A 23,251-nucleotide genomic window follows, 5' to 3' on the forward strand; every position below is an offset into this window, starting at 1 on the left:
CAGGGCGGGGCAAAGGCCTTGCAATTAGGCTCAGAGCACTCTGATTGGTGGGTTTAAGCCATCCAATCAGAGTGCTCTGACAGATAAATGAAGAGACTGACAGGTAAGTCTCTACATTTACCTGTCACAGTACGATGTTTGGTTAGCTTGAAATCCACCAGAGTGCTCTGTGTCATTTTACACAGCGTGGGAAAGTTCTTTGGAATTTTCAGAACGCTGTGTAATTTGACTCATAACTCTCTGATTGGTGGATTAAGTAACCAATCCGAGAGTTATGAGTCAAATTACACAGCGTGGGAAAATTCCAAAGAACTTTCCCACGCTGTGCAAAATGACACAGAGCACTGTGGTGGTTTACAAGCCAACCAATTAAAGTTCTGTGACAGGTAAATGTAGAGACTTACCTTAATAAGCCTTCCCCTGCCCTGCAGAGCTAAGTCTGCGCGGAGCCCTCCATGGGTGAAGAAGGATTATTTTTTTTGGCGCTCTTTTTTTTATGAGTCTGTTATTATGGATATTTTATTTGCCCTTTTTTGGGGCTGAAAAAAGAAGATTATAAAAGAAAGAAAACATCAAATGGTAAGTTTTATTTTTATTTTTTTTACAGGTACTTAGTTAATGGTCCCCCCCTCATTATTTTTAGGGTGAGGGGGGTAGGTAAGGGTTAGCTTTTTTTTGGAGGGGGTGATTAGGGGATGGGGGCCCCTAGTCACCTGGGGGGAATTTTTATACAGGGCCCCCACCCGCCATTCAGGGGTGGGGGCTAGGGGGGGAGGACAATAGGCCCCCCCTTATTGGTATTTAGGGCCCCCACCCACCGCTCAGGGGTGGGGGCCAGGGGGGAGGACATTAGGTCCCCCTTTATTCAAATTTAGTGCCCCCACGCACCGCTCAGGGGTGGGGGCCAGGGGGGAGGACATTAGGTCCCCCTTTATTCAAATTTAGGGCCCCCACCCACCGCTCAGGGGTGGGGGCCAGGGGGGAGGACATTAGGTCCCCCCCCTATTAGTATTTAGGGCTAATATCCTCCCACTAATATCCGCTAATATCCTCCCACTTGGACCCCACCGCTCAGGTGTGGGGGCCAAGTGGGAGGATATTAGGTCCCCCCCCTTATTAGTATTTAGGGCCCCCACCCACCGCTCAGGGGTGGGGGCCAGGGGGAGGACATTAGGCCCCCCCTTATTCTAATTTAGGGGCCCCATCCACTGCTCAGGGGTGGGGGCCAGGGAGGAGGACATTAGGTCCCCCCCCAATTGGTATTTAGGGCCCCCACCCACCGCTCAGGGGTGGGGGCCAGGACATTAGGTCCCCACCTTATTCTAATTTAGGGCCCCCGCCCATTGCTCAGGAGTGTGGGCCATGCGGGAGGACATTAGGTTCCCCCCCTTATTCTAATCGAGGGCCCCCACCCACCGCTCAGAGGTGGGGGCCAGGGGGGAGGACATTAGGTGTGTCCCCCATTATCTTACTTTAGGGGGGGCAATAGGTGGCTCAGGAGGAGGCTGCTCACTGTTTAATAGACATGCCCCTACACGCGGTATAGCGAGTAGGGGCAACATTTACTAATACTAAGTAATTTTTACTTAGTATTAGTAAATTTGTCTGAAAGACCAATTTAGGTCTTTCAGCCATTTGGTAGATAACTCCCTAATACCGTGGGAATTAGAGAGCTATCTACTAAGCGGCTGCAAGAGAAGTGCCGAAGTGCCGAAATGCTGAAGTTCCGAAATGTCGATGTGCCGAAGTTGCCGAAGTTCCAAACTGAAGTGCCGAAGTCCCGAATTGCCGAACCGAAAATTTTCCCCATGCACATGCCTAGAAACCAACTTTTACTTAGCTATTAGACTTTGCCATTATCTCTGAAGTGAATTTTGCTCTTTAATAATGGTTTTTAATTTTGGCAGAAATTCAAAGCTATCTGACATTTCAGACTAATTAATTCAGTTGCAGAGATGTACTTAATGATATGATTGGCATTAAGATAATATTACATAGCATGCAATGCCTGCCTGTAATATATGCAAGTTTAATTATTCTTTTTAGTAATTAAATAAAATAAAAAACATTAAATATTGTGCATCTATAACCAAAACCCCCTTAGAGGGCAGGAACAATAACTGTAAATATTCAGATGAACCTTTTGTGATGCCTCTGCAAGGTACTTGAAAATTATTACAGTTCAGAAAGTTTGGGCAAAAGGTAGATTTCCAGATAGTGTAGTATTACAACTTCCATGATTATCTGTCACCCTTTAGAATGGCAAAGCATCATGGAAGGTGCAGTTCTACGACATCTAGGAACCTATTGTTAGCTGCCCTTACATTAGGGGTTATGCAGTGATATTGCTTTTGCTTGATATAACAAAAACAAGCAGATCAGTTTTACAATATTTTCCAACATGCTCACACTAAAATATTCTAAATGAACCCCACAAAACTGTGAAAAACTGCAACAATACCTCTAAGTTCATATTTCTTCAAACCCAATGTGCTTAGTTTTGGCATAAAAGATATATTGCATTTGCTGGATCATATTTTGTTTCTGAAAACATAGCAGTTCTACAACTCCACTTTCTATCAAGGTTGACAAGACCACAAATAAGTTACTGTTGCTGTGATAACCTATCTTTCTTGCTCACATATGCTATCCAATAGCAAAATATTCCTTATGTGGTTTACCCTTGTAATTTACTCAGAATAGTATGAGCAAAATGTATAAGTATACATTTACATGTAATAAGTGGAAATGTATCTAAACGTTTATTCTATATATACATACCGCTAAATGCAACGGACTTTTTGCAGTTGATACAATTGGTTCATTTCGGCAGATCCTAGTTCTTTCCAGAAGCTAAAATGACAGAAAACATTTTTATTGATAATCGTTACATAATTATTTTTTTTACCAGATTCAGTGGAGCGCTTAAATATGTGAATACAACGTAATGGTACACCTAGTGCAAACAAGGAATCTATATATACAGTATTTTTACATATCCTTGAACATCCAATGTTGTGTATAACTTAAAAAAAAAACCCAAAAAAACAACTGAAATAGTGCTGTATACTTATCCACACAAGTGTGATATACACATAAATTGAAACACTCACATATTCCAGAGCTATAGCCTAGCTCTGGGAGTTATTCGCCAGTAGGTCCGTTTATGCGACCTACCCCTTTTTCTTTATGAAGAGTAGTTTAAGAGTTTTCTTGTGCATTCAGCAGTAGTATGCAATAGGTCAAGGAAAGAGATGGATATATAGTGTGATACTGTTTGTAACAAATATTTTCGTATAAATATGTAAAATACTCACAAGCCTGGAGCCTAGTAATTGTCTCAGTTGAACAGCAGAGTATGGCTAGGGACCATACCACCCTGGTTGTAGAATGCAGGAACATTGATGGTAAAAAAAAACAACTAAATAAATAAATAAAATGAATAAAAGTATAAACCTTAAAAAGTATATACTTTATTAGAACTTACAATCAAAATATCAAATAATATTACAAATAAACGCAGAGACGCATTTCGCCTGAATGGCTTCTTCAATCTGGTGCAGTAAACCATCAAGTCCCACATTCTGTTTTTATATAGTTTCTAAGTGCTGTAATTCTCTTTAGGTGTGTTTTTCCTGTATTCCAAGCCTCTATCTGCTGATTGATTTCGGCGATATCACTTCCTGTCAAGTCATATCCTTTTTTTTCCCATCACGGATGAATAGGCTCCACCATCTTTTTGAGTTCCTTGTCGTATTTGCGTTCCAGTGAGTCATTGGAAAAAAAAAAATAATATATATATATATATATATATATATATATATATTCACACATACATACATATATTTAAGGCTGGGCATGTAGTTGTGGGAGAGGCTTGGTTCCCCTTTATAAGGGCGTCCAATCCTCTCCCACTTTACTATGGTTGGTCTGGCGAGTTGCAGGCTGATGAGACTGTCTGGTTCAGTACAGAACCATCTACTTCCAGTTCAAAGGTCATCAACACAAACTCCAATCAAGCTGGTCTTGGCTTAGTGTGGCCCACGCAAGTATATGTTTGCCTCACTCTAGTGAACAGCCGTCTCACTAGAAGCTCAGAGGGCACTGCCTACGTCCAGCCCAGCCTCGGCTTCTATAACTGTTGTTTTTACGACAAAACCGTAAGTTTGTTTGTTCAACCTTTCGGATATGGCAAATTTTACTAGTAATGCAAATTCAGCCTATTTCATTCATACATATCATGCCTAATTCTGCTTACTGTATTTGGCAGCGATGCCTCATTTTGCTTACTGTATTTGGCCCACAGTAGGCCATATCGACTTTTATCATATGCATTTAAGTTAGTCACCCTGCAATTTAATGTTTCTCTATCTACATTTAAAGTTTTCTTTGTCTGTCCTGGGTATTCATGCACTTTTTGAGCCTTCATTGTTTAGTAATTATGTGGCTGGGTGTTGCAACTGACTGTCTAAATTAATGCAAGGTTCAAATCTGGACCTATATATGTGGTAAAGGAAATAAAATATAAACTTGTATATACATTCTCTGTACACATAAATGTAAAATTCCTTAATTTCTGTACAGGGGAATATCTTCTAAATGTCTTAAATCTTCTTACTAAATGACCTCAAATTCATAAAACTGTATCATATGCATTTCAATTAGTCACCCTACATTTTGATGTTTGTCTGTCCTCTGGGTATTCAGGTACTCATTGGGCCAACATTGTTTGGCATTCTAGAAGCCTCTGTTACCGTTTTGATTCCGTCTTCCAACACCTTGTTTTATTGGGCTCAGTGCATGTGTATTATGATGTTTTATAAATGTTTATTTGTAGTTTCTGTTCTTTTCACCCACTTACCTGTATCCTCGTGGTCCAATCTCCTGGCTTGCTGCCCACTTTTCTTCACGTTTGCCGATCGCTGACCTTCACCTCCCACATGGTTTCCCTGTACCATTGCCTCATGGAGGTCCTGCCGCTGCCGAGCGCCTGTCTGTTCCATGAGGTCTGCTCTCTAGTGTGTTTGCCTGCTGGGTGCTTTTCGGCATGCCATCTGGTCTGGGGGCCCGAGTCCCTTCTGGCTCGCCTGGTCCCCCTGCACTTGGCTGCTCCTCTCACCTGCAGCTGTGACTCTCCACACACCGGCGGTAAGTACCCACCGAGCCGGGGCAGAGCATGGCACCCCGGCTGCTGTCGCCCACGGCTCCATGGGTCCACTACCTGCCTTGGCTTACCTCTGGCACCCTTTCTGATATGTCTACCTCTCTCCTGGTGCTCTGCCTGCTGGTATGGTGTCACTTTCTCTTATTTCTGTCCTCGATCTGGCCCACTCTGAATTATACGTTCCTGGTCACGGTTCTACACGGGTCCGCAATCTGGCCCACGCACGGGCATTCGTTCTCAGTCACCATTCTAAATGGATTTACAGTCGGGCCCATGCAGAGGCATACGTCCTCAGACTCCAGTCTGATTGGGTTCATGACCCAGCCTCGCAGAGGCATACGTTCTCCGACTCCATTCTAAATGGATCCACAATCTAGCTGGGGTCCACGATCTGGGCCACGTAAAGGTCCCCTATTAGCAGATAAGTGCTGGTTGTTAGGGATCTAAGTGCCCACTATGGTAGGTTTCTGGCCTCTATGCCAAAGTCTAGTGGTCCTGCGAGGCCAACACCCATCCTCATACTCGGAGGTACCCCTAATACTCTGAGGGCGACGCCATCGGCCCAACGCATAGTTATTTGCCTCGCATTGTTGCATAGGGAGGACCTTACCTGTCACTCTTATTCTATCTTATGCTTTAGTAGTCACCGAGAGGCCATTTCAGTGGCCTCTACTTCCCCTCGGGCCAGCACATAGATAGAGCCTCTAATGCCACTTGGCAACTAGCAGGGCCTCACCTGTCACCCTCATTAGTTGAATTCTTCACCACTTGGCAATAGCTAGCCTGCCGGTACGTTATATGGATCATACTAATGGTGGCTTTGTATAAATTGTATGTCTCGAGTTCCAAAATCACTGGGGTACCATCTCTACCCAACACCTCTGCAGGTCTGGGCTCTATCTCGCTGAGTATACACAGATAGTCCAGCATCCCTTAGAGCCGGGACTACTCCACGAATCACAGCCGGACATCATCCTCTTATACATTATCTGCACCTGAACCAGTTAGGGATTCATCAGGAATCTCGTGTCGCATCCAAGTAATATTGAGGTATTGTAGACTATATATATATATTTGTATGCTACACTTCTTTTTGCCCTCTTTATTACAGGCCTACTGCATTGTCGGTTCCGGCACACCATAACCGACTGGTGCTATTGACTAAGATGTGTATTGCTAATTATGTGTTATCTAACCATTACGGCAATATTGCCCCGACCACAAATTTAAGGCTGGGCCTGTAGTTGTGGGAGGGGCTTGTTTCCCCTTTATAATGGCATCCAATCCTCTCCCACCACTCTGGCGATATACCCCTCCCACCACTCGCTTTATTCACATCACCCTCTAAGGTGGGCCCTCTTTATTACAGGCCTACTGCATTGTCGGTTCCGGCACACCACAAATGACTGGTGCTATTGACTAAGATGTGTATTGCTAATTATGTGTTATCTAACCATTACGGCACTATTGCCCTGACCACAAATTTAAGGCTGGGCCTGTAGTTGTGGAAGGGGCTTGGTTCCCCTTTATAATTGTGTCCAATCCTCTCCCACCACTCTGGCGATATACCCCTCCCACCACTCGCTTTATTCACATCACCCTCTAAGGTGGGCCCTCTTTATTACAGGCCTACTGCATTGTCGGTTCCGACACACCACAACCAACTGGTGCCATTGACTAAGATGTGTATATACACAAAAACAAAACATGTACACATATTAGTAAATACATTGTTATTGTCTTATTGGTGTCATTCTTAATTTAGGACAATGTTATCCTTAATTAAAAATATTTGCATATATCCAGAATCAATGATACGTTTTGGGGAAAAGTCATATCATATTTTGGAAATACTATTATGATAGAATATTACTTAATTTGTAATAGGATATTAATACATATTATAAATAAAAATGTACAAGAGGTGTATACAGTTGCAAGAAAAAGTATGTGAACCCTTTGGAATGATATGGATTTTTGCACAAATTGGTCATAAAAAGTGATCTGATCATCATCTAAGTCACAACAATAGACAATCACAGTCTGCTTAAACTAATAACACACAAAGAATGAAATGTTGCCATGTTTTTATTGAACACACCATGTAAACATTCACAGTGCAGGTGGAAAAAGTATGTGAACCCCTAGACTAATGACATCTCCAAGAGCTAATTGGAGTGAGATGTCAGCCAACTGGAGTCCAATCAATGAGATTTGATTGAAGGTGTTGGTTACAGCTGCCCTGCCCTATATAAAACACACACCGTTCTGGGTTTGCTTTTCACCAGAAGCATTGCCTGATGTGAATGATGCCTCGCACAAAAGAGCTCTCAGAAGACCTACGATTAAGAATTGTTGACTTGCATAAAGCTGGAAAGGGTTATAAAAGTATCTCCACAAGCCTTGCTGTTCATCAGTCCATGGTAAGACAATTTGTCTATAAATGGAGAAAGTTCAGCACTGCTGCTACTCTTCCTAGGAGTGGCCATCCTGTAAAGATGACTGCAAGAGCACAGCGCAGGCTGCTCAACGAGGTGAAGAAGAATCCTGGAGTGTCAGCTAAAGACTTACAAAAGTCACTGGCAAATACTAACATCCCTGTTAGCGAATCTACAATACGTAAAACACTAAACAAGAATGGATTTCATGGGAGGATACCACAGAGGAAGCCACTGCTGTCCAAACAAAACATTGCTGCACGTTTACAGTTTGCACAAGAGCACCTGGATGTTCCACAGCAGTACTGGCAAAATATTCTGTGGACAGATGAAACCAAAGTTGAGTTGTTTGGAAGAAACACACAACACTATGTGTGGCGAAAAAGAGGCACAGCACACCAACATCAAAACCTCATCCCAACTGTGAAGTATGGTGGTGGGGGCATCATGGTTTGGGGCTGCTTTGCTGCGTCAGGGCCTGGACGGATTGCTATCATCGTAGGAAAAATTAATTCCCAAGTTTATCAAGACATTTTGCAGGAGAACTTAAGGCCATCTATCTACCAGCTGAAGCTCAACAGAAAATGGGTGTTGCAACAGGACAATGACCCAAAGCATAGAAGTAAATCAACAACAGAATGGCTTAAACAGAAGAAAATATGCCTTCTGAAGTGGCCCAGTCAGAGTCCTGACCTCAACCCGATTGAGATGCTGTGGCATGACCTCAAGAAAGCGATTCACACCAGACATCCCAAGAATATTGCTGAACTGAAACAGTTCTGTAAAGAGGAATGGTCAAGAATTACTCCTGGCCGTTGTGCACGTCTGATCTGCAACTACAGGAAACGTTTGGTTGAAGTTATTGCTGCCAAAGGAGGTTCAACCAGTTATTAAATCCAAGGGTTCACATACTTTTTCCACCTGCACTGTGAATGTTTACATGGTGTGTTCAATAAAAACATGGCAACATTTAATTCTTTGTGCGTTATTAGTTTAAGCAGACTGTGATTGTCTATTGTTGTGACTTAGATGATGATCAGATCACATTTTATGACCAATTTGTGCAGAAATCCATATCATTCCAAAGGGTTCACATACTTTTTCTTGCAACTGTATATATAAAGTATAAAAGCCATGGAGAAACTACTTATACTCTAAAAAATAAGAATGTACATAAGAATGTACAAGAGGTATATCTAAAAAAACGTAGAAAAAATACTTATACTCTAAGAAATGAGTAATAAAAAAATCTTAATATAAAAGGTAAGAATATAATTGAAAAAAAATATAGAAGTTATAGGGTAGCATAGGACTGTCTTATATATTCATATAAATCAATGTCCTATGTTTTAACATCACATATCTAAAATGAGTGTACTGTTTATCCTAAAAATTACACAATTCAAAATCATTAGTCAAGCTAAACGGATTTAAAGTGTTTATTTTGTATATCCACTCCATTTCAGTTTTACCTAATTTTTTATTAAAATTCCCTCCCCTACAATCTTTAAGAACTTTTTTGATGCCCATAATTTAAAATGAGCTGACTCATTATGGGTTTCAAGCCCATTTTCTATGCTACGAATATGTTCTTCTATACGGATGTGTAGAGGTTGTATAGTTTTGTCTACATACTTGAGTCCGCATGGACATTGTATCAAATTAATACAATTTTTAGTATAGCATGTTATAGAATATTTTATTTTAAACTTTTCTGAAGGGGAAAAGAACTCTCTAATAAAACATTTGTGGTTGTCTGTTCTCTTATATGCCAGACATTGTCCACAATCCACATCCATAAAAACCTGTATTGCTTTTTAAAAAGGTAATTTTATTCTCAGATTTCTTTAAATGGCTTTTCACTAATGGTGTCTTTCAAATTTCTGACGCTTCTGTGTATATAAATGGTTGTGTTGGTAGAATATTTTTCGGTGTTCAAACGGCTTTTATTTGTGTCATCGGATACGTATAACAATGCGATAAGATAGTAAAATAGGAGACACGCAGGTCTCGCAACAGTGGGAGCAGCCATATAAATATAAAGTGATGAACACCAAAACAATATTAACAAGTAGAAGGTAGTACAGTAGCAACATTGTTAACTTCGTTACGGTACATGTAGTAAATATGCAAACATCTGTATATTCGGTTGCAAAAGGGTAGGTTTATCAATTCTGTGTGAACCAGATAGTGACTGTGTAGTGTATGGACAAGATACGCCAGTCATCATAATGGCCGTGTACAGCCGAGGAGTATCTTTGAAGCGGATAGGGGCTATTATAACATCAGTGGCAAGGTTAACCTGAAGAAATAAGTCAGAGAGGGGACTCGTCGTCCTATAAATTATTGAGGAGTAATGGGTTTCTATTGGGTCCCATTGCCTCGCGCGGGCCCTATTTTGTCGTGCAGGCGGTGAAATCTGTAGGTTCAGTCTATAGTGGGGGGCAGCAACGATTTAGCGGAGCATCCGCATAGCACCTGAGGCCCCAGCCCACCGTACCCTACTAGTAGACTGTTGTTGAAACTAGTGTGCACGGGTAATGGGGACAAATTATTGCGTGGGGTCAGGGAGAGAGAGCCAGTGGTGTAGAAAAGAGAGCACAGTAACAGAAGGGGATATGGAAAAGAGAGAGGAGGGAAGAGAGAGAGAGAATAAGGAGAGAAGAAAAAAAAAAAAGGGGTGGGGGGAGGGAATTCGGGACCGGGGCGTTCAGTGTAATGAAGTGCCACTCGTCCAGGGGCGCAGGTGGATGAGGGGGGGGGGCGTAAAGGGGCACCCTTCAAGGGCCACGCCCCCGCCCATCCCCCCCACCCTGCCCCGCCACGTAACACAGCCACGGCCGCCACCTCTCGACATGCTTCTCCTCCATACCTATCAATGAAGCGTGGATCGATTCCGCCCTATATATCTCCTCCACCCTTTCCATCCAGAGACCAATCGTCGGGGTTACATCTTGCTTCCAGTGTAATGGGATCAGAGCCTTGGCGGCGTTCAACAGGTGTCGGAGTATAGATCTTCTATACACTCCGATGGTGTCTGGTGTAGAGTGTAGTAGAGCCGCCTCTCTATCGAATCCACCGTCCGACCCAAGTATTTCCTCTGCTCGCCGTTTGATCTCGTCCCAGAATGGCATGATGCGTGGGCATTCCCACCAGATATGCAGGATCGTTCCACGTCCCTCCCCACATCTCCAGCAAGTGTCAGGTACCGCCGGAAAGATCCTGTGTAGGCTGTCGGGTGTTCTGTACCAGAACGACAGGAGCTTATAATTAGTTTCCTGATAGCCGGAGCTGGAGGAGCATTTGTGGTGCAGGACCAGGATTTTTTCCCATTGAGTCGCGGTGAATGATATACCCAGGATGCGTTCCCAGCGTCGGCGAAAAGTGTCCGCGTTCTCCAGATGGCCTGTAAGGAGATGCTGGTAAATGAGGGACGTGGATTTGGCTAGGTTGGTCCGTCGGTCACAGAGTGTTTCAAACCACGTCAGGTCTCTATGTAGAGATTCTCTGTGTGGTAGGGTTTGTTAAAAATGTGTAATTTGTGTGTAGCGGAAGATTTGCATTGCGGACGGTTGGTCGTTGTCTATCAATTCCCGTAATGGTATTACGCCTGTGTTATTCAGCAATCTATGGATGGAGAGGGATTCTTCCCCTCCCAGGATACTCCAGGATGCTGGTGGTAGTCCACCTCCTATGTGTGGGTTATATGACAGCTGTATCAGCGGGCTTGGCGTTGGAGACAGTTGCGGTAGTCTTCTGATGGTGTCCCATGTTTTTAGTGTTTGTGCCACTGTGGAGGGGCAGTCATGGGGTGATATCGGAGGTCTCTTCGAGTTCCATACCGTAGTGAGAAGAGACGACCCCATGTGGCTCTTATCTAGTTCAATCCATTGTTTGTGTGCTGGATGAGTATGCCATTCCAAGACCCGTTGTAGCACTGTAGCATGATGGTATTTGCGAAGGTCCGGGAGTGCAGTTCCACCCCACGCTCGTGGCAGGCATAGGATCTCCTGTCTGAGTCTCGCCTGTCTTCCGCTCCACACAAATCGTATCATAGCGGTCCGGAGCGATTGAAAGTACGCCGTCGGTAGGGCCAGAGGTATCGTTTGGAAGAGGTATAGGATCCGGGGCAATATATTCATTTTCAGGATGGCTATGCGGCCGAACCATGAAATATATGGGTACGACCACGCCTGTAAATCCCGGCTTATTCTTTGTAGCAAGGGTAGGAAGTTTGTCCGGTACATGTCTCCTAGATCCCTATTAAGGGCGATGCCCAGGTATTGCATGTGGTTCGGGCACCATCTGAACAGGAATTGGCGCTTCAGTGCGTCGACCTGCGCCGGAGAAGCCGAAATGTTAAGTACCTCGCATTTCGGTATATTCAGTTTAAATCCCGATATCTCCCCGTAGGACTCAAATGCCGACATCAAGTGAGGTAGGGTGCGCTCGGGCTTATTGATGATGAATAAAAGATCGTCCGCATACGCCGCCACTTTGTGGGTGACGTCCTTGTTGGGAAATCCGAGGATCTCATCCGATCTGCGTACAGCTTCCAGGAACGGTTCAAGGGTGAGGGCGAAGAGCATGGGTGAGAGCGGGCATCCCTGCCGCGTTCCGTTCCGGATCTGAAAGGGTTCGGTGAGTGCACCGTTCACTCTTACTTTGGCGCTTGGGCAATGATATAGCGCTCCTATCCACTTCATTATGTTCTCCCCAAAGCCCATCTCCCGCAGCGTAGCCGTAAGGAATGACCAGTTTACCCGGTCGAATGCTTTCTCAGCATCCGTGGAGAGCAATAGGAGGTTATCATTTGACCGTCTCGCCAGATGTTGGATGGATTGGACTCTGAGAGTGCTATCTCTGGCCTCACGTCCGGGTATGAAGCCTGTCTGGTCTGGGTGGACCAATGTTGGCAGAAGGCCTCCGATCCTGATGGACAGTATCTTGGTCAGCAGTTTTATATCTACATTGAGCAGGGAGATAGGTCTATAGCTGCTGCAGAGTTCGGGATCCTTCCCCGGCTTCGGGAGAACCGTGATGGTAGCAACCAGTGATTCCTGGTGGAATCTAGCGTCTCCGATGAGAGTGTTGAATATATTAGCGAGTTTTGGGATTAAGATGTGCTGGAATTTCTTATAATAGTCTAAGGTGAAGCCGTCCGGACCTGGCGCGCGCCCTGTTTTAGCTGCTTTGATCGCTCCTGCTACCTCCGCCTCTGTGATCGGTATCTCCAAGTCCTCCGATTCTCCTCGTTGCAATCTCGGCCCCACATAGGTCTCGATATAGTGCCGCATTTTTTCGTTTCTATCCGCTATCTCCTGTGGCAGCGTCGGTTGCGGAATGTTATACAGTGAGGAGTAGAACGTCCGAAATTCCGAGGCGATCTTATCCGGGAATTGTGTAGTTGTACCATCAGCTTGCCGTATTCTGTTGACCTGGGCTAGTCCCTGTGGACCTTTAAGCATCCTGGCCAGTAGCCTCCCTCCTTTGTTAGCATGCTGGTAAAAGAAAGCCTTCGAGCGTTGCAATGAGCGATAATGACAGGTCGTCATGTGTGTCTGTAGCTGTCTCCGGGCTTCCAGTAATTCCGCGTATGTCGACTCGAGTTGTGATCTCTTATGTTGTGCCTCGAGTGTGGATATGCGGTCCGCAAGGTCGGTCATGTGTCGCTGTGATTCCCTTCTCTTTTTGGAAGCGATGTGCATTAGTGTGCCACGGATAACGCTTTTATGCGCCTCCCAGATCGTGGTCGCGAGTTGGTCCTCCGTTGTGTTGAGCGTAAAATATGTATTGAGTTCCTCGGACACCTGTTCCCTGATTGTCGGGTCTAGCAGTAGCGAATCTTGGAGCCTCCATGCCCATGAGGTCGGGCGCATCCTTGGGGAATCTATCTTCAGAGTGACGGGGCCATGGTCTGACCACTGTGCAGCCCCTATCTCCGCTGTTTGAATTGTCGACAACCGTTCTTGTTGCATGAATATATAGTCTATTCTCGAGTAGCGTTTGTGGATCGTAGAATAGTGTGTGTATTCCCTGTCATCGGGATGCAGTGCGCGCCAGCAATCCACAAGCCGAAGGGTCCGTAAGGATTTCAGTATGTTGCGGAGGGCACCTTGGGTGATGCAGCTGTGTCCTGTAGACGAGTCAGCAAGGGGGTATAGTGGTACGTTGAAGTCGCCGCCTAGAATCAGGGTTCCTTCCGTGAAGGAAGAGAGCTTAAGGAGGGTTTTGCGTATGTATTGAGCTTGATTGTTGTTCGGGACGTAGATTGTAGCGAAAGTGTATCGTCTATCGTGAATATCTCCCTTAAGGAAGAGGTATCTGCCATTTGCATCCGATAGACGGTCCGCTTCGCGGAATTGGAGCTTCGCCTCCAGGAGGACAGCCACCCCAGCCCTGCGGGCCGTGGGGTGGTTACTACAGGCGGCGTTGGGGTAGTGCTTGCTTTTTAGCATTGGGGCTGCGCCCTCCTTGAAGTGCGTCTCTTGTAAGAAGGCTACAGATATACGCCTAGTGTAGAGGTCCCGTAGGAGCTGCGTCCGACGTTCCGGGATGTTGAGACCGTGGCAGTTCAAAGATAAAACTCGGTATGGGTCGGGCTCGTAGGTCGCGAGGTGGCGAGAGGCCGCGGCCGTTCCCCGCGGCATCGTGGTCCGCACGGGCGGGGGGGGGGGAGCGGGGAGAGGGTAAGGGGCGGGGAGAAGAGAAAAATAGATAAATAAATAAATAAGTTTATGGGGGGGGAGAATGAGAAGTAGGAGTTAGGGAAGAGCGTGAGAGAATGGAGGGGGCGTCAGTCACACCTTAACTCCCTTTCCCCTCCCAGGTGGCGTTACCTCGGTTAGAGTTGAGAGTAGTAAACGGGGGTTAGAGTGCGCGCCTCAGATGAGAGACGGCAACTACACCTAGATGTAGGTGCAGAGGAACCCTTTTAGGAGGGTGTTTTCGTGTGACCACGGCGGCAAGCGACAGTCGGGTCTGCCAGAGCAAGTCCAGCAGCGTCCAACTACCGATTCGCCGCGGGAAGGGTTTGTTCACACGAATATGTTCGGGGTTAGTGGGTGTGTCCGGTAAGCATCACCACCTTGGGTGATACCTCTCTCGTATGAAGAGGTAGATTAGGGTTGTGGGCAACCTACGGGTGCTCCGCCACCTCGTCAGTAGTCATATGTCACTTATATGGAATAGTGCAGTTAGCAAGTTGTGTCAGCGGTCCCAGGGGACCTGGGTGAAGGGGGTCGTACGTAGTTTTTTTTTTTTTTTTTTTTTGGGGTGGGGGAGTAAAGTGGGGACCAGGCAGGGGGCGAGCCTCACCTATATCACGGTCTTCTGTGAGGGCGGTAGGAGTCAGAGTAGATCGTCGGGTATCGCTGGGGCGTGGGGTGGGGTGGGAGTACAGCAACAGGGGTATCGGCCGGTCTAGTTGAGCTTGCCCAACATCCATCAGTAGGTCCACCATAGCCTGGGGGGTGTCGGGAAGGGGCCAGGCCACCACCACCAGCAGTAGCTCGTGCAGCGTCACCTGTGTGACAGAGGGTGTTAGTGGACTAAAAGACTAGCTGAACTAACATCAAATGCGTACCCGGGATGGGGAAGGCGCAGGTGTATCACGTGGGAAAAAGGCATAGCAGATAAGACATGTCATTTTACACATTGATGCCTAAACCTGGGACTTCCGGGTATAGAAATGCAGATATACATGTATATGGTTAAATGCAGAAAACACAATACATTTCCCCTCCCCCCCCCCCCCTCTAGCACGCAGGCCGAGAGTTGAGACAATAGGTTGAATAATAGCCTCCAGGTATTACATAGTTACCAGGGTTGTCCCTCCACTCCTGCCAACCACCCCCCCCACACCCCTGTTATCTGTTAATTGCTCCCCTTTTTGCCTATCCCCATGGCAGTCAAGATTCCTCCCCGCCATTAGTCGTATGTCAGTCACTTACATGGAATAGGTTATTTAGCAAGTTGTGTCAGTGGCCCAAGGGGACTCGGGTGAAGAGGGTCTTAAGTCGCCTTCTTGGGAAGTACAGCGGGGTCCTGGCGGGGGCGAGCCACACCTATATCACGGTCTTCTGTGAGGGCGGTATGAGTCAGAGTAGATCGTCGGGTATCGCTGGGGCGTGGGATGGGGTGGAAGTACAGCATAATTGCGGGGTGGGGAACTAATGTCTAGGAACAGGGGTGTCAGCCGGTCAGGTTGAGCACGCCCAGCGTTCGTCATAAGGTCCAGTGTAGCTTGGGGGGCGCTGGGAAGAGGCTAAGTCACCACCAATAGCCGTGGCTCGTGCAGCATCACCTGTGTGACAAGGGGTGTTAGTGGTCTAGGGAGCTGGCTGGACTAACATCAGCTGCGTACCCGGGATGGGGGAGGCCCAGGTGTATCACATGGGAAAAAGGTATAACAGATAAGACATATCATTTATCACATTGATGCCTAAACATGAGACAGCCGGGTATAGAAATGCCGGTATACATGTACATGGTTAAATGCATAAAACACAATAGCATGTAATCCTAGAATTGAGACATTTCCCTTGTTCCCCCCTTTCGTTTTTTTTTTTGTATCTTTCTTTCTGTTTTTTTCTTTTTTTTTTCCCCCCCCTTTCTCTGCCTTCTCTCCCCCCCTTCCCCCTCCCTTTATCATTCCTTTCCCTCCCCCCCTCCCTCCCCTCTCCCCCCCTCCCCTCCCTTGCAAAACTATATTAGAGCATAGTGATTGCTGTATGTCTTCCCCCTCCCCCACTCCCTTGCACGTCAAGCCTCACAATGCCCCCCCCCCCACTCCCCCCACACCCACATAGACCTGTAGCGGAGCGCCCTGCATTCCAGCTTTCAACCAGATGCGAGCAGGCCAGGTGTATCCGATAGCTTGGGGGGCTCAGGTGTAGCGCTAAAGGTAGACGTCCCAGGTCCTGTGCCGGATTCAGCCAACCACTGCGGATGGCAGGACCCCTCCAAGTCAGTGATGCCCGACCCAGTTTCCCCTCCCAAAACAGCCCGGCCAGTTCCAGGAGGGAGAAGAAGAAGAAAAAAAACAGCAACATGGGGGCAAATGAAGGCTAAGTTACATTAAGGGAGGCATATGGCGGTGTTAGGCTCGTAACCCGGCCTCCGCAGTGGCATGAGGGGGCCTCCCGTCCGGTCCATGGCGGCAATATCTGGAGACCTATTCCCATCCCCCACCCAAAGAGACAAAAGAGAATAAACAATAAAAGAGGGAGAAAAACATTTTCAGGTAACGGGTCAGGTGCCCACCCGCGCCGGTCGGCCAGCCAGCCATGGCTAAGGCGAAGCTTATGGGCAACCTTTCACTGGAATTCCATGTTGTGTAGGCCTACTGAGCCAGCAGGTCACAGGTGGGCTTCTGCCCGGTCGTAGATATTTATTCTTCTGGATTAGTCGGGTGGGCGAGCAGAGCGCCTGGGCGGTTCTCCCTGGAATCCCTCCGCGGTCGCCGGGGTGGCCTCTGGGGTCTGGGTTCCCTATCCAGCGGTTCCAGGATCCAGTCCGGCACAGCTATAGGCGGTAGATCCAGACGTTGCAGGAAGTGTGGGACTTCATCTGGCCAGCGTGCAGAGACCCACTCATTGCGGTGGCGCACCTGTATGCTGAAGGGGAAGCCCCATTTGTACAGTATATTGCGTTCCCTGAGGGCAGCTGTTATGGGTCTGAGGGCTCGTCACGCTTCCAACGTGGCTGGGGAGAGGTCTTGGTATAGAGAGACATCAGCACCCTGGTACTGCCATGTAGGTCGCGTTCTGGCGGTGCGCATTATGCGTTCCTTTAGTGGGAAGGAGTGAAGGCAGCAAATGAGATCTCTGGGGTCCCCCTCACGGATTCGGGGTCTCAGGGCCCTGTGTGCTCTTTCAAAGCGTATTTCCGCTGGGGCTTCACCCCCTAATATGTGCCGGAATAGCCCGGTCAGTAGGACCTCCACATTTTCTGCGCCATCCCGCTCAGGTACCCCTCTTACCCGGATATTGGAGCGGCGGCTCCTGTTGTCCAGGTCCTCCACCTGGCGGCGCAGGGTCAGTAGCATGTTGCCCTGTCTTGCGAGTGCTGTATCAGCTGTTGATGTTTGGCGTCTCGTGGTCTGGGCCTGCACCTCCAGAGCCTGTATCCGGCCGTCCTGTGCTTCCATATCAGCCTTCAGTGCAGTCACTGCTGAGGTAAGGGAGGCTTGAAGGGTGGAGGTGAGAGACTCCAGGTCAGCCTTTGTGACCATATTACTGGCCAGGCGCCTGATCTCTGCATTTATATCAGCCAGCGTGGGCTGCTCCTGATCGGAGCTTGAAGAGGCAGGGGAGACCGGCGCCATTTTGGAGCCGTGCGCGGCCCGGCTAGACCCCAGCGGGGTTTGAAGGAACCCGTCCATCGGGCCCGTGGAAGGTGCCTGGGGTGCAGTCCTGGGGGTCTGCGGGTGTTCCGCTCGTTTTGTGCGCCCCATCAGAGTCGGCTGACGTGCGGTAAGTGGCTTTTAGGAGCGCGGTGGCGAGGAGCTCAGGGTTTAGGCGGTCATGCTGCTCGGACCTCAGGCCACGCCCCCGGTAGAATATTTTTCAACACTAGATCTTGTAATAAGATCAGCCAATGTTTCTTGATTATATCTCTAACCTTTGAATTTGCTGTACTATAATTACATATGAATGGATTTTTGTCCAATTTTATCTTCGAGTTTTTTTTTTGTATGGTAAAAGTTCTTCTCTTGATCTATCCATTATATTTACTCTATCTGCTTCTAATTGTATTTCCTTGTAGCCTTTCACTATAAAATCATTTTTTATCCTTAATGATTGTTCCTCAAAAACCTTTTTGTCTGTGCAGTTCCGCTTGATTCTTTTTTTTTTTTTTTTTTTTTTTTTTTAAGTGCACCCAGTGATAACAATTGCTTATGAGGTACCCCAAAGGCATTCCTCTAGCACGTTAGGTACAATTCGAACATAGGGGTAGACATGAGATCTTGCACACAATTTTTTTTTTAAAAGTAAGGAGATATACCGTAATGAAGAACTTTGCTTAGAGAGTTTGAAAAGCACAACAAATGAACAACGTTTAGGTTTTAGGCTAGTACATGTCAAGTGTTCGTTACGGTTTGAAACAAGCTTATCGATTAACTGTACGCTTACAAGCTTTGTAACATTAGTAGTCGTATTACATATTCTACGCTAAACATGCATGTGATTAAATTACTGATAAATGAGCAACGTCAGTTAGATTATGTTGATTATGCTTGGGTAACATTATTAAGAGTAACAATAGTTTCACTGGTATCAGCAGCTTATCTAAGAAGGACTACACAGGTAAGTTAAACATTTGCCACCAGGCAGGTTATGGCATATTATGTGAATTACTGCGCTAATTATCTGTAGTAGATGTGTCCATTTGGAGGTGTTCACAGCCAGGGTTTGTGGGGGTGAGTAAGGCTGTTAGCAGCAGGTCCAGCAGCTTTGCCGTGTTTGCCGTCTGTCACCTGGGGCTGGGGTACCTGTCGTTTCAGAGTTGAGGATGGTGTCGAGCAGTGTCCTTTTCTTCGGCACCCAGGTGTTCCACATAGCGCATCTCTGCGTCCCTTGCAGCTGTGGGTCCCTCTGTGGGTTAATGTGCCTGCAGGCCTTCTCGGCTGTGTGTTCAGCTGGTGCTTGAATGCGGGTATGCTGCTTTATGGGTCGCAGCACCCAGATGTGGCTGGCGCTGCGAAGAGCTGGTCGCTTGGGGTCTCGAGAGCTCCAGTGGGGCACTCTCAGTGCAGGTAAGCGCTGGATCCTCTGCTGGTGTGTAAGGCTGTTTGTGGGGTGATTGTCCAGCAGTATGGCAGGTCTCCGCTGTCTCCCCGTCATGGCTGCTGTTAAATGCCATGGGTGGTTATAGCCCTGGCTGAGTGGTGTGGAAGCTTCCTTCAGCGGTGTGCCGAGTAGGTGGGGGGTAAGGGGGGGAGTAGGTGGGGAGTAGGGGGGGTAAACGAGGCCGGGGGCCCCAGAGTTGTCAAGGGTCTCGGTATGTGCCGGGGACGGAAGGCGAGGTGGCGGCCGTCCACCCCGCCCTGTTCCCGGGTAGGCCTCAGTCTCCCCTGCCCCGGAGCATCTCACCAGGACCCGGTCCAGCCGATATCAGGTGCTCCAGCTGCACCGGGACACTCCAGGGTCAGGTATCCCGCATTTCCAGGGGGTTCCAAGACGCTTTTTGAAGGGTTTTCACCCTTTATTCGTCGAGTTTCCCCGGAGCCGTGGTGACTAGCAGCCTGCTGGCATGGCCGCCCGGCCCCGCCCCCATTCCGCTTGATTCTGAGGAATTGTCCTATGGAGGCATTTTCGAGCCATGGAGAAAAATGGCAACTGTTAACTTTAATAAAACTGTTGGCATCTACAGGTTTAAAATATTTTTTGTTTTAATAACATTATCAATATAAATATGTAGGTCTAAAAATATTATTTATTTTTGATTCCCTATACAGGGAAGTTCCCCAAGTGTTTCTGTTTAAAAAGGATAAAAACCTTTTAAGTCTTCTTCTTCTCCTCTTCAAATAAAAAAAATATCATCTATGTGTCACGGCACTGCCGTGTACGCACCCGCCCCTGGGCGCTGCGATGTCCTCGCGGCAGAGTCGCGGTACTCGCCGCTCCCAGAAACCCCTCTCCCGGGTATGCATGGGCTTCTTCTCTACTTCTCGCTGCCTAGTTGTGCACAAGGATGAGGAGGAGAGCTGCAGATCTATTAGGGAGGGACAAGTCAGGGACTATGGTGTAAACCAAGATGGCGCTGAGTCCCTGACCTCTCTTTATAGCCCCTGTGTGCTCCACCTACTGGTGGGAGGTAGCCGGCCGGTCAAGTGATCCTGACCACCTATTTAAACCAAGCACACCTTCCAGTCAGCGCTTGGTTATTTTGCTTGCCTTTGTATATCTGCCTTTTGCCCTGATTTTCAGCTTATGTTCATGGTTCCTGGACCCTTGATTCCCTGATTGATTATCCTTGCCTGCTGCCAGACCTGACTCCGGATTGATCGGCTTCTCTTGTCTGCTGCCTGATTTTGGATTCCTTTTCTACGCCTTCTGCTCCAGCTCTCTCGGATTCCTCGTTTGGCTTCTTCCCATTAAAGGCCTCCGTGCCACCACAGACCCTTTCGGGACACTGTCTCCACTTCCAGGTGCTCCCGAGGGTCGTGATTGTAAGGGAGTGCTGTTCCGCTGCAATTGGGTTCCATCACCTCAGCAAAATCCCCAGGTGGGTGTGACACTATGTATCGGCCATAGGAATATTCTGTGCCCAATTATGTTGGCCATATATATAGGATGTTTCCCAATGTGCCATAAACAAGTTAGCATAATGAGGTGCAAACTTTGTTCCCACGGCCATACCTTTAATAGAAAATAGTTGTCTTCGTACCAAAAAAAGTTATTATTTAAAATCAGGTTAATTCCTTCAGTTAAAAATTCTATTTGCGGGTGTAGCGAAAGCCACTTCGCCACTGTGTTTTGGAGGGGGCTGCTTGCCCGCCTCTTACCCTGTGACTACGGTCCCTGGGCGATTTGGCCCTTTATGCACGGTATTTGGGCATACTGTGGGTTATTGGGCTGCCCGTGGATTATGGGCCCTCTCATCAGCCCATACGAAACTTAAACCCCATGGCGTTTGAACTGTGTTTGTGGCATCTGAGCGCTGTTTGGATATGTTGAGCGCTCAGATCCAAGCCATCTGGGGATGGGTTGAATGTGGGGGTTCTGTTTAGTATAACAGGAGTTATATATTTTTATGTCTTTTGGTGGTTGCTGGTAACATGTGCTTAATGGAGGCTGTGTTTGTCCCTGGATATAATTAAATCAGCTTCTCCATTGTCTCCAGGATAGAGGATTCTGGGGAACTAGTTTGAGCTGGGAAAACCATGCTTCCAGAAGGTCAAATGCACATTTGTACTAACTTTTGAACCCCTGGTCCAATTCGTATGATTTTTGAGTATGTTGTTCCCCCGAATGGATTGATTGTGAATATGTATTTTTATGCGAATGTGATGTATATTTTGGGAGTTATGAATGTTGTGTAAAAACTGTATTTTCCCTACCTATGATAATTGTATTTTCCTGTGTGTACAGATAATTAGTTTACAGGAAGAGGGGAGGGCTAGGTGTGGGATGCAACTATTGTGTGATTGGTTAATGTACGTTACTGTGTGTGTCCCTCCCCTTCATGGGAGCACCTAATAAAAAGGGCTGCAAGCTAGCAGCCAGAGAGTTCTATTTTTACCCTCAACTTGAGTCCTGTCTCTTATTGGGGGAATCTGCTACAAGGGATTGCTATGCTAGGCATATTCCCTTGCTATAATCACTGAGCTCTTGTAAGAGCTTGTTCCTGCTTCGTTCTGAAGGGAGATAGCTGCAGCCTGCGGTGCTTATGGTGTCTGGTGGAGTGCTTGGAGTCCTCTGGAAGCGCTAGGAGCATCTTTCAACGGAGGTACCCAGTCGGGGTGCCAGTGGATCCGTTACAGCAGGGATAAAAGTTTTAAGCTATATTCTAAAAAATGTTTTGCTGCTGAATATCTCAAAACCCTCTAATGTGGCCCTATCTCCCCACAAACGGCATCAAACCGAACACCCATCCACAAGCAAGGAGATGAGCCAGAAAAATAAAAAGGCAAAGTCCGACAACCCTCGCAGAGCAGCAGTATCGGTGACCTATGGCAGCAGGCTGGCATCGACATGAGCACCAACATGGCCGACTGTGCCGATGACGGCTCTGACATATCGGACAATTTTACAAGTGGGGCTGACAGGCATCACTCACCCATCTTGGCGACATCTCCCCGAACTCACCCTCTGGTGACCACAGCAGTAATGAAGGAACTGCTAGCGGGGCTTCAGCTCACCATCCAAGCAGACATGGTCCGCCTGAGCACGGTGGAAGTCAACTCCCCCCCTAAACACACTTGACAAGACGCAATTTCACAAAGCAGTCCGTGACATGCAACAGCAGACCCACACGATGGACCCAAGGTTTGAAGAAATAGAGAATCAGAGGCGTAGCCTGAATCTCAAAATCAATGGCATCAGTGAGGAGATACCAGAGGCACTATGCTTTATCCGGCGCCTGCTGTCCGCCATCCTCCCCCCTCGACAGGCCAAACAAGCAGCTCTGGGAGAGATGCTTCGCCTTCCAAGACCAGCTAAGGCCCTGGCTGAAGCACCAAGAGATGTTCTGGTACGCTTCCTGAATCAGAGAGATAGAACGGCGGTCCACCAAGCTATTAGAAATCAATTGCCATATTTGTTTGAAGGCAAGCAACTCTCAATATATGCAGACCTATCAGGGCAGACTCTGGCATGGCGCCGCACGATGAAACCCTTCACGGCCCTACTCCGCCTGCACGGGATCAAATAACAGTGGAGGCGACCCCAGGCAATCCTGATCCAACACGACGACACAACATACAAGGTTCAAGACATGCAGAGCGCCACAGACCCCCTGCCTACCCTGGGGTTACAAATGGACTCCCTGTCAAGCGCTGGAACAAACCACCCAGCGGCACCGCTAGCCTCGAAGGACCCTGTGAAAGAGACACCATTCGTTCCTCAACGGGCTGAACCAGGAGCCCCCACAGAGACCGCTACCTGAACGTTCCATAGAATCATAGAAACATAGAATGTGACGG

The 23,251-nt window shown here is 47.3% G+C and overlaps 1 protein-coding gene across 2 annotated transcripts in view; it reads right to left on the bottom strand.

Annotated features, from left to right (window-relative positions):
* The window catches only part of ANKRD44 (ankyrin repeat domain 44), a 724,718-nt gene that overhangs the window by 244,343 nt on the left and 457,124 nt on the right, over positions 1-23,251 (bottom strand). For both annotated transcript variants that reach the window (XM_063430205.1, XM_063430204.1), the window contains exon 17: positions 2,782-2,853. In XM_063430205.1, coding sequence (XP_063286275.1) covers positions 2,782-2,853 — 72 coding nt within the window. The remainder of the gene's footprint in view (positions 1-2,781; positions 2,854-23,251) is intronic.

Source organism: Pelobates fuscus, chromosome 8 (genome assembly GCF_036172605.1).
Source record: "Pelobates fuscus isolate aPelFus1 chromosome 8, aPelFus1.pri, whole genome shotgun sequence".
NCBI classification, from domain to species: domain Eukaryota; kingdom Metazoa; phylum Chordata; class Amphibia; order Anura; family Pelobatidae; genus Pelobates; species Pelobates fuscus.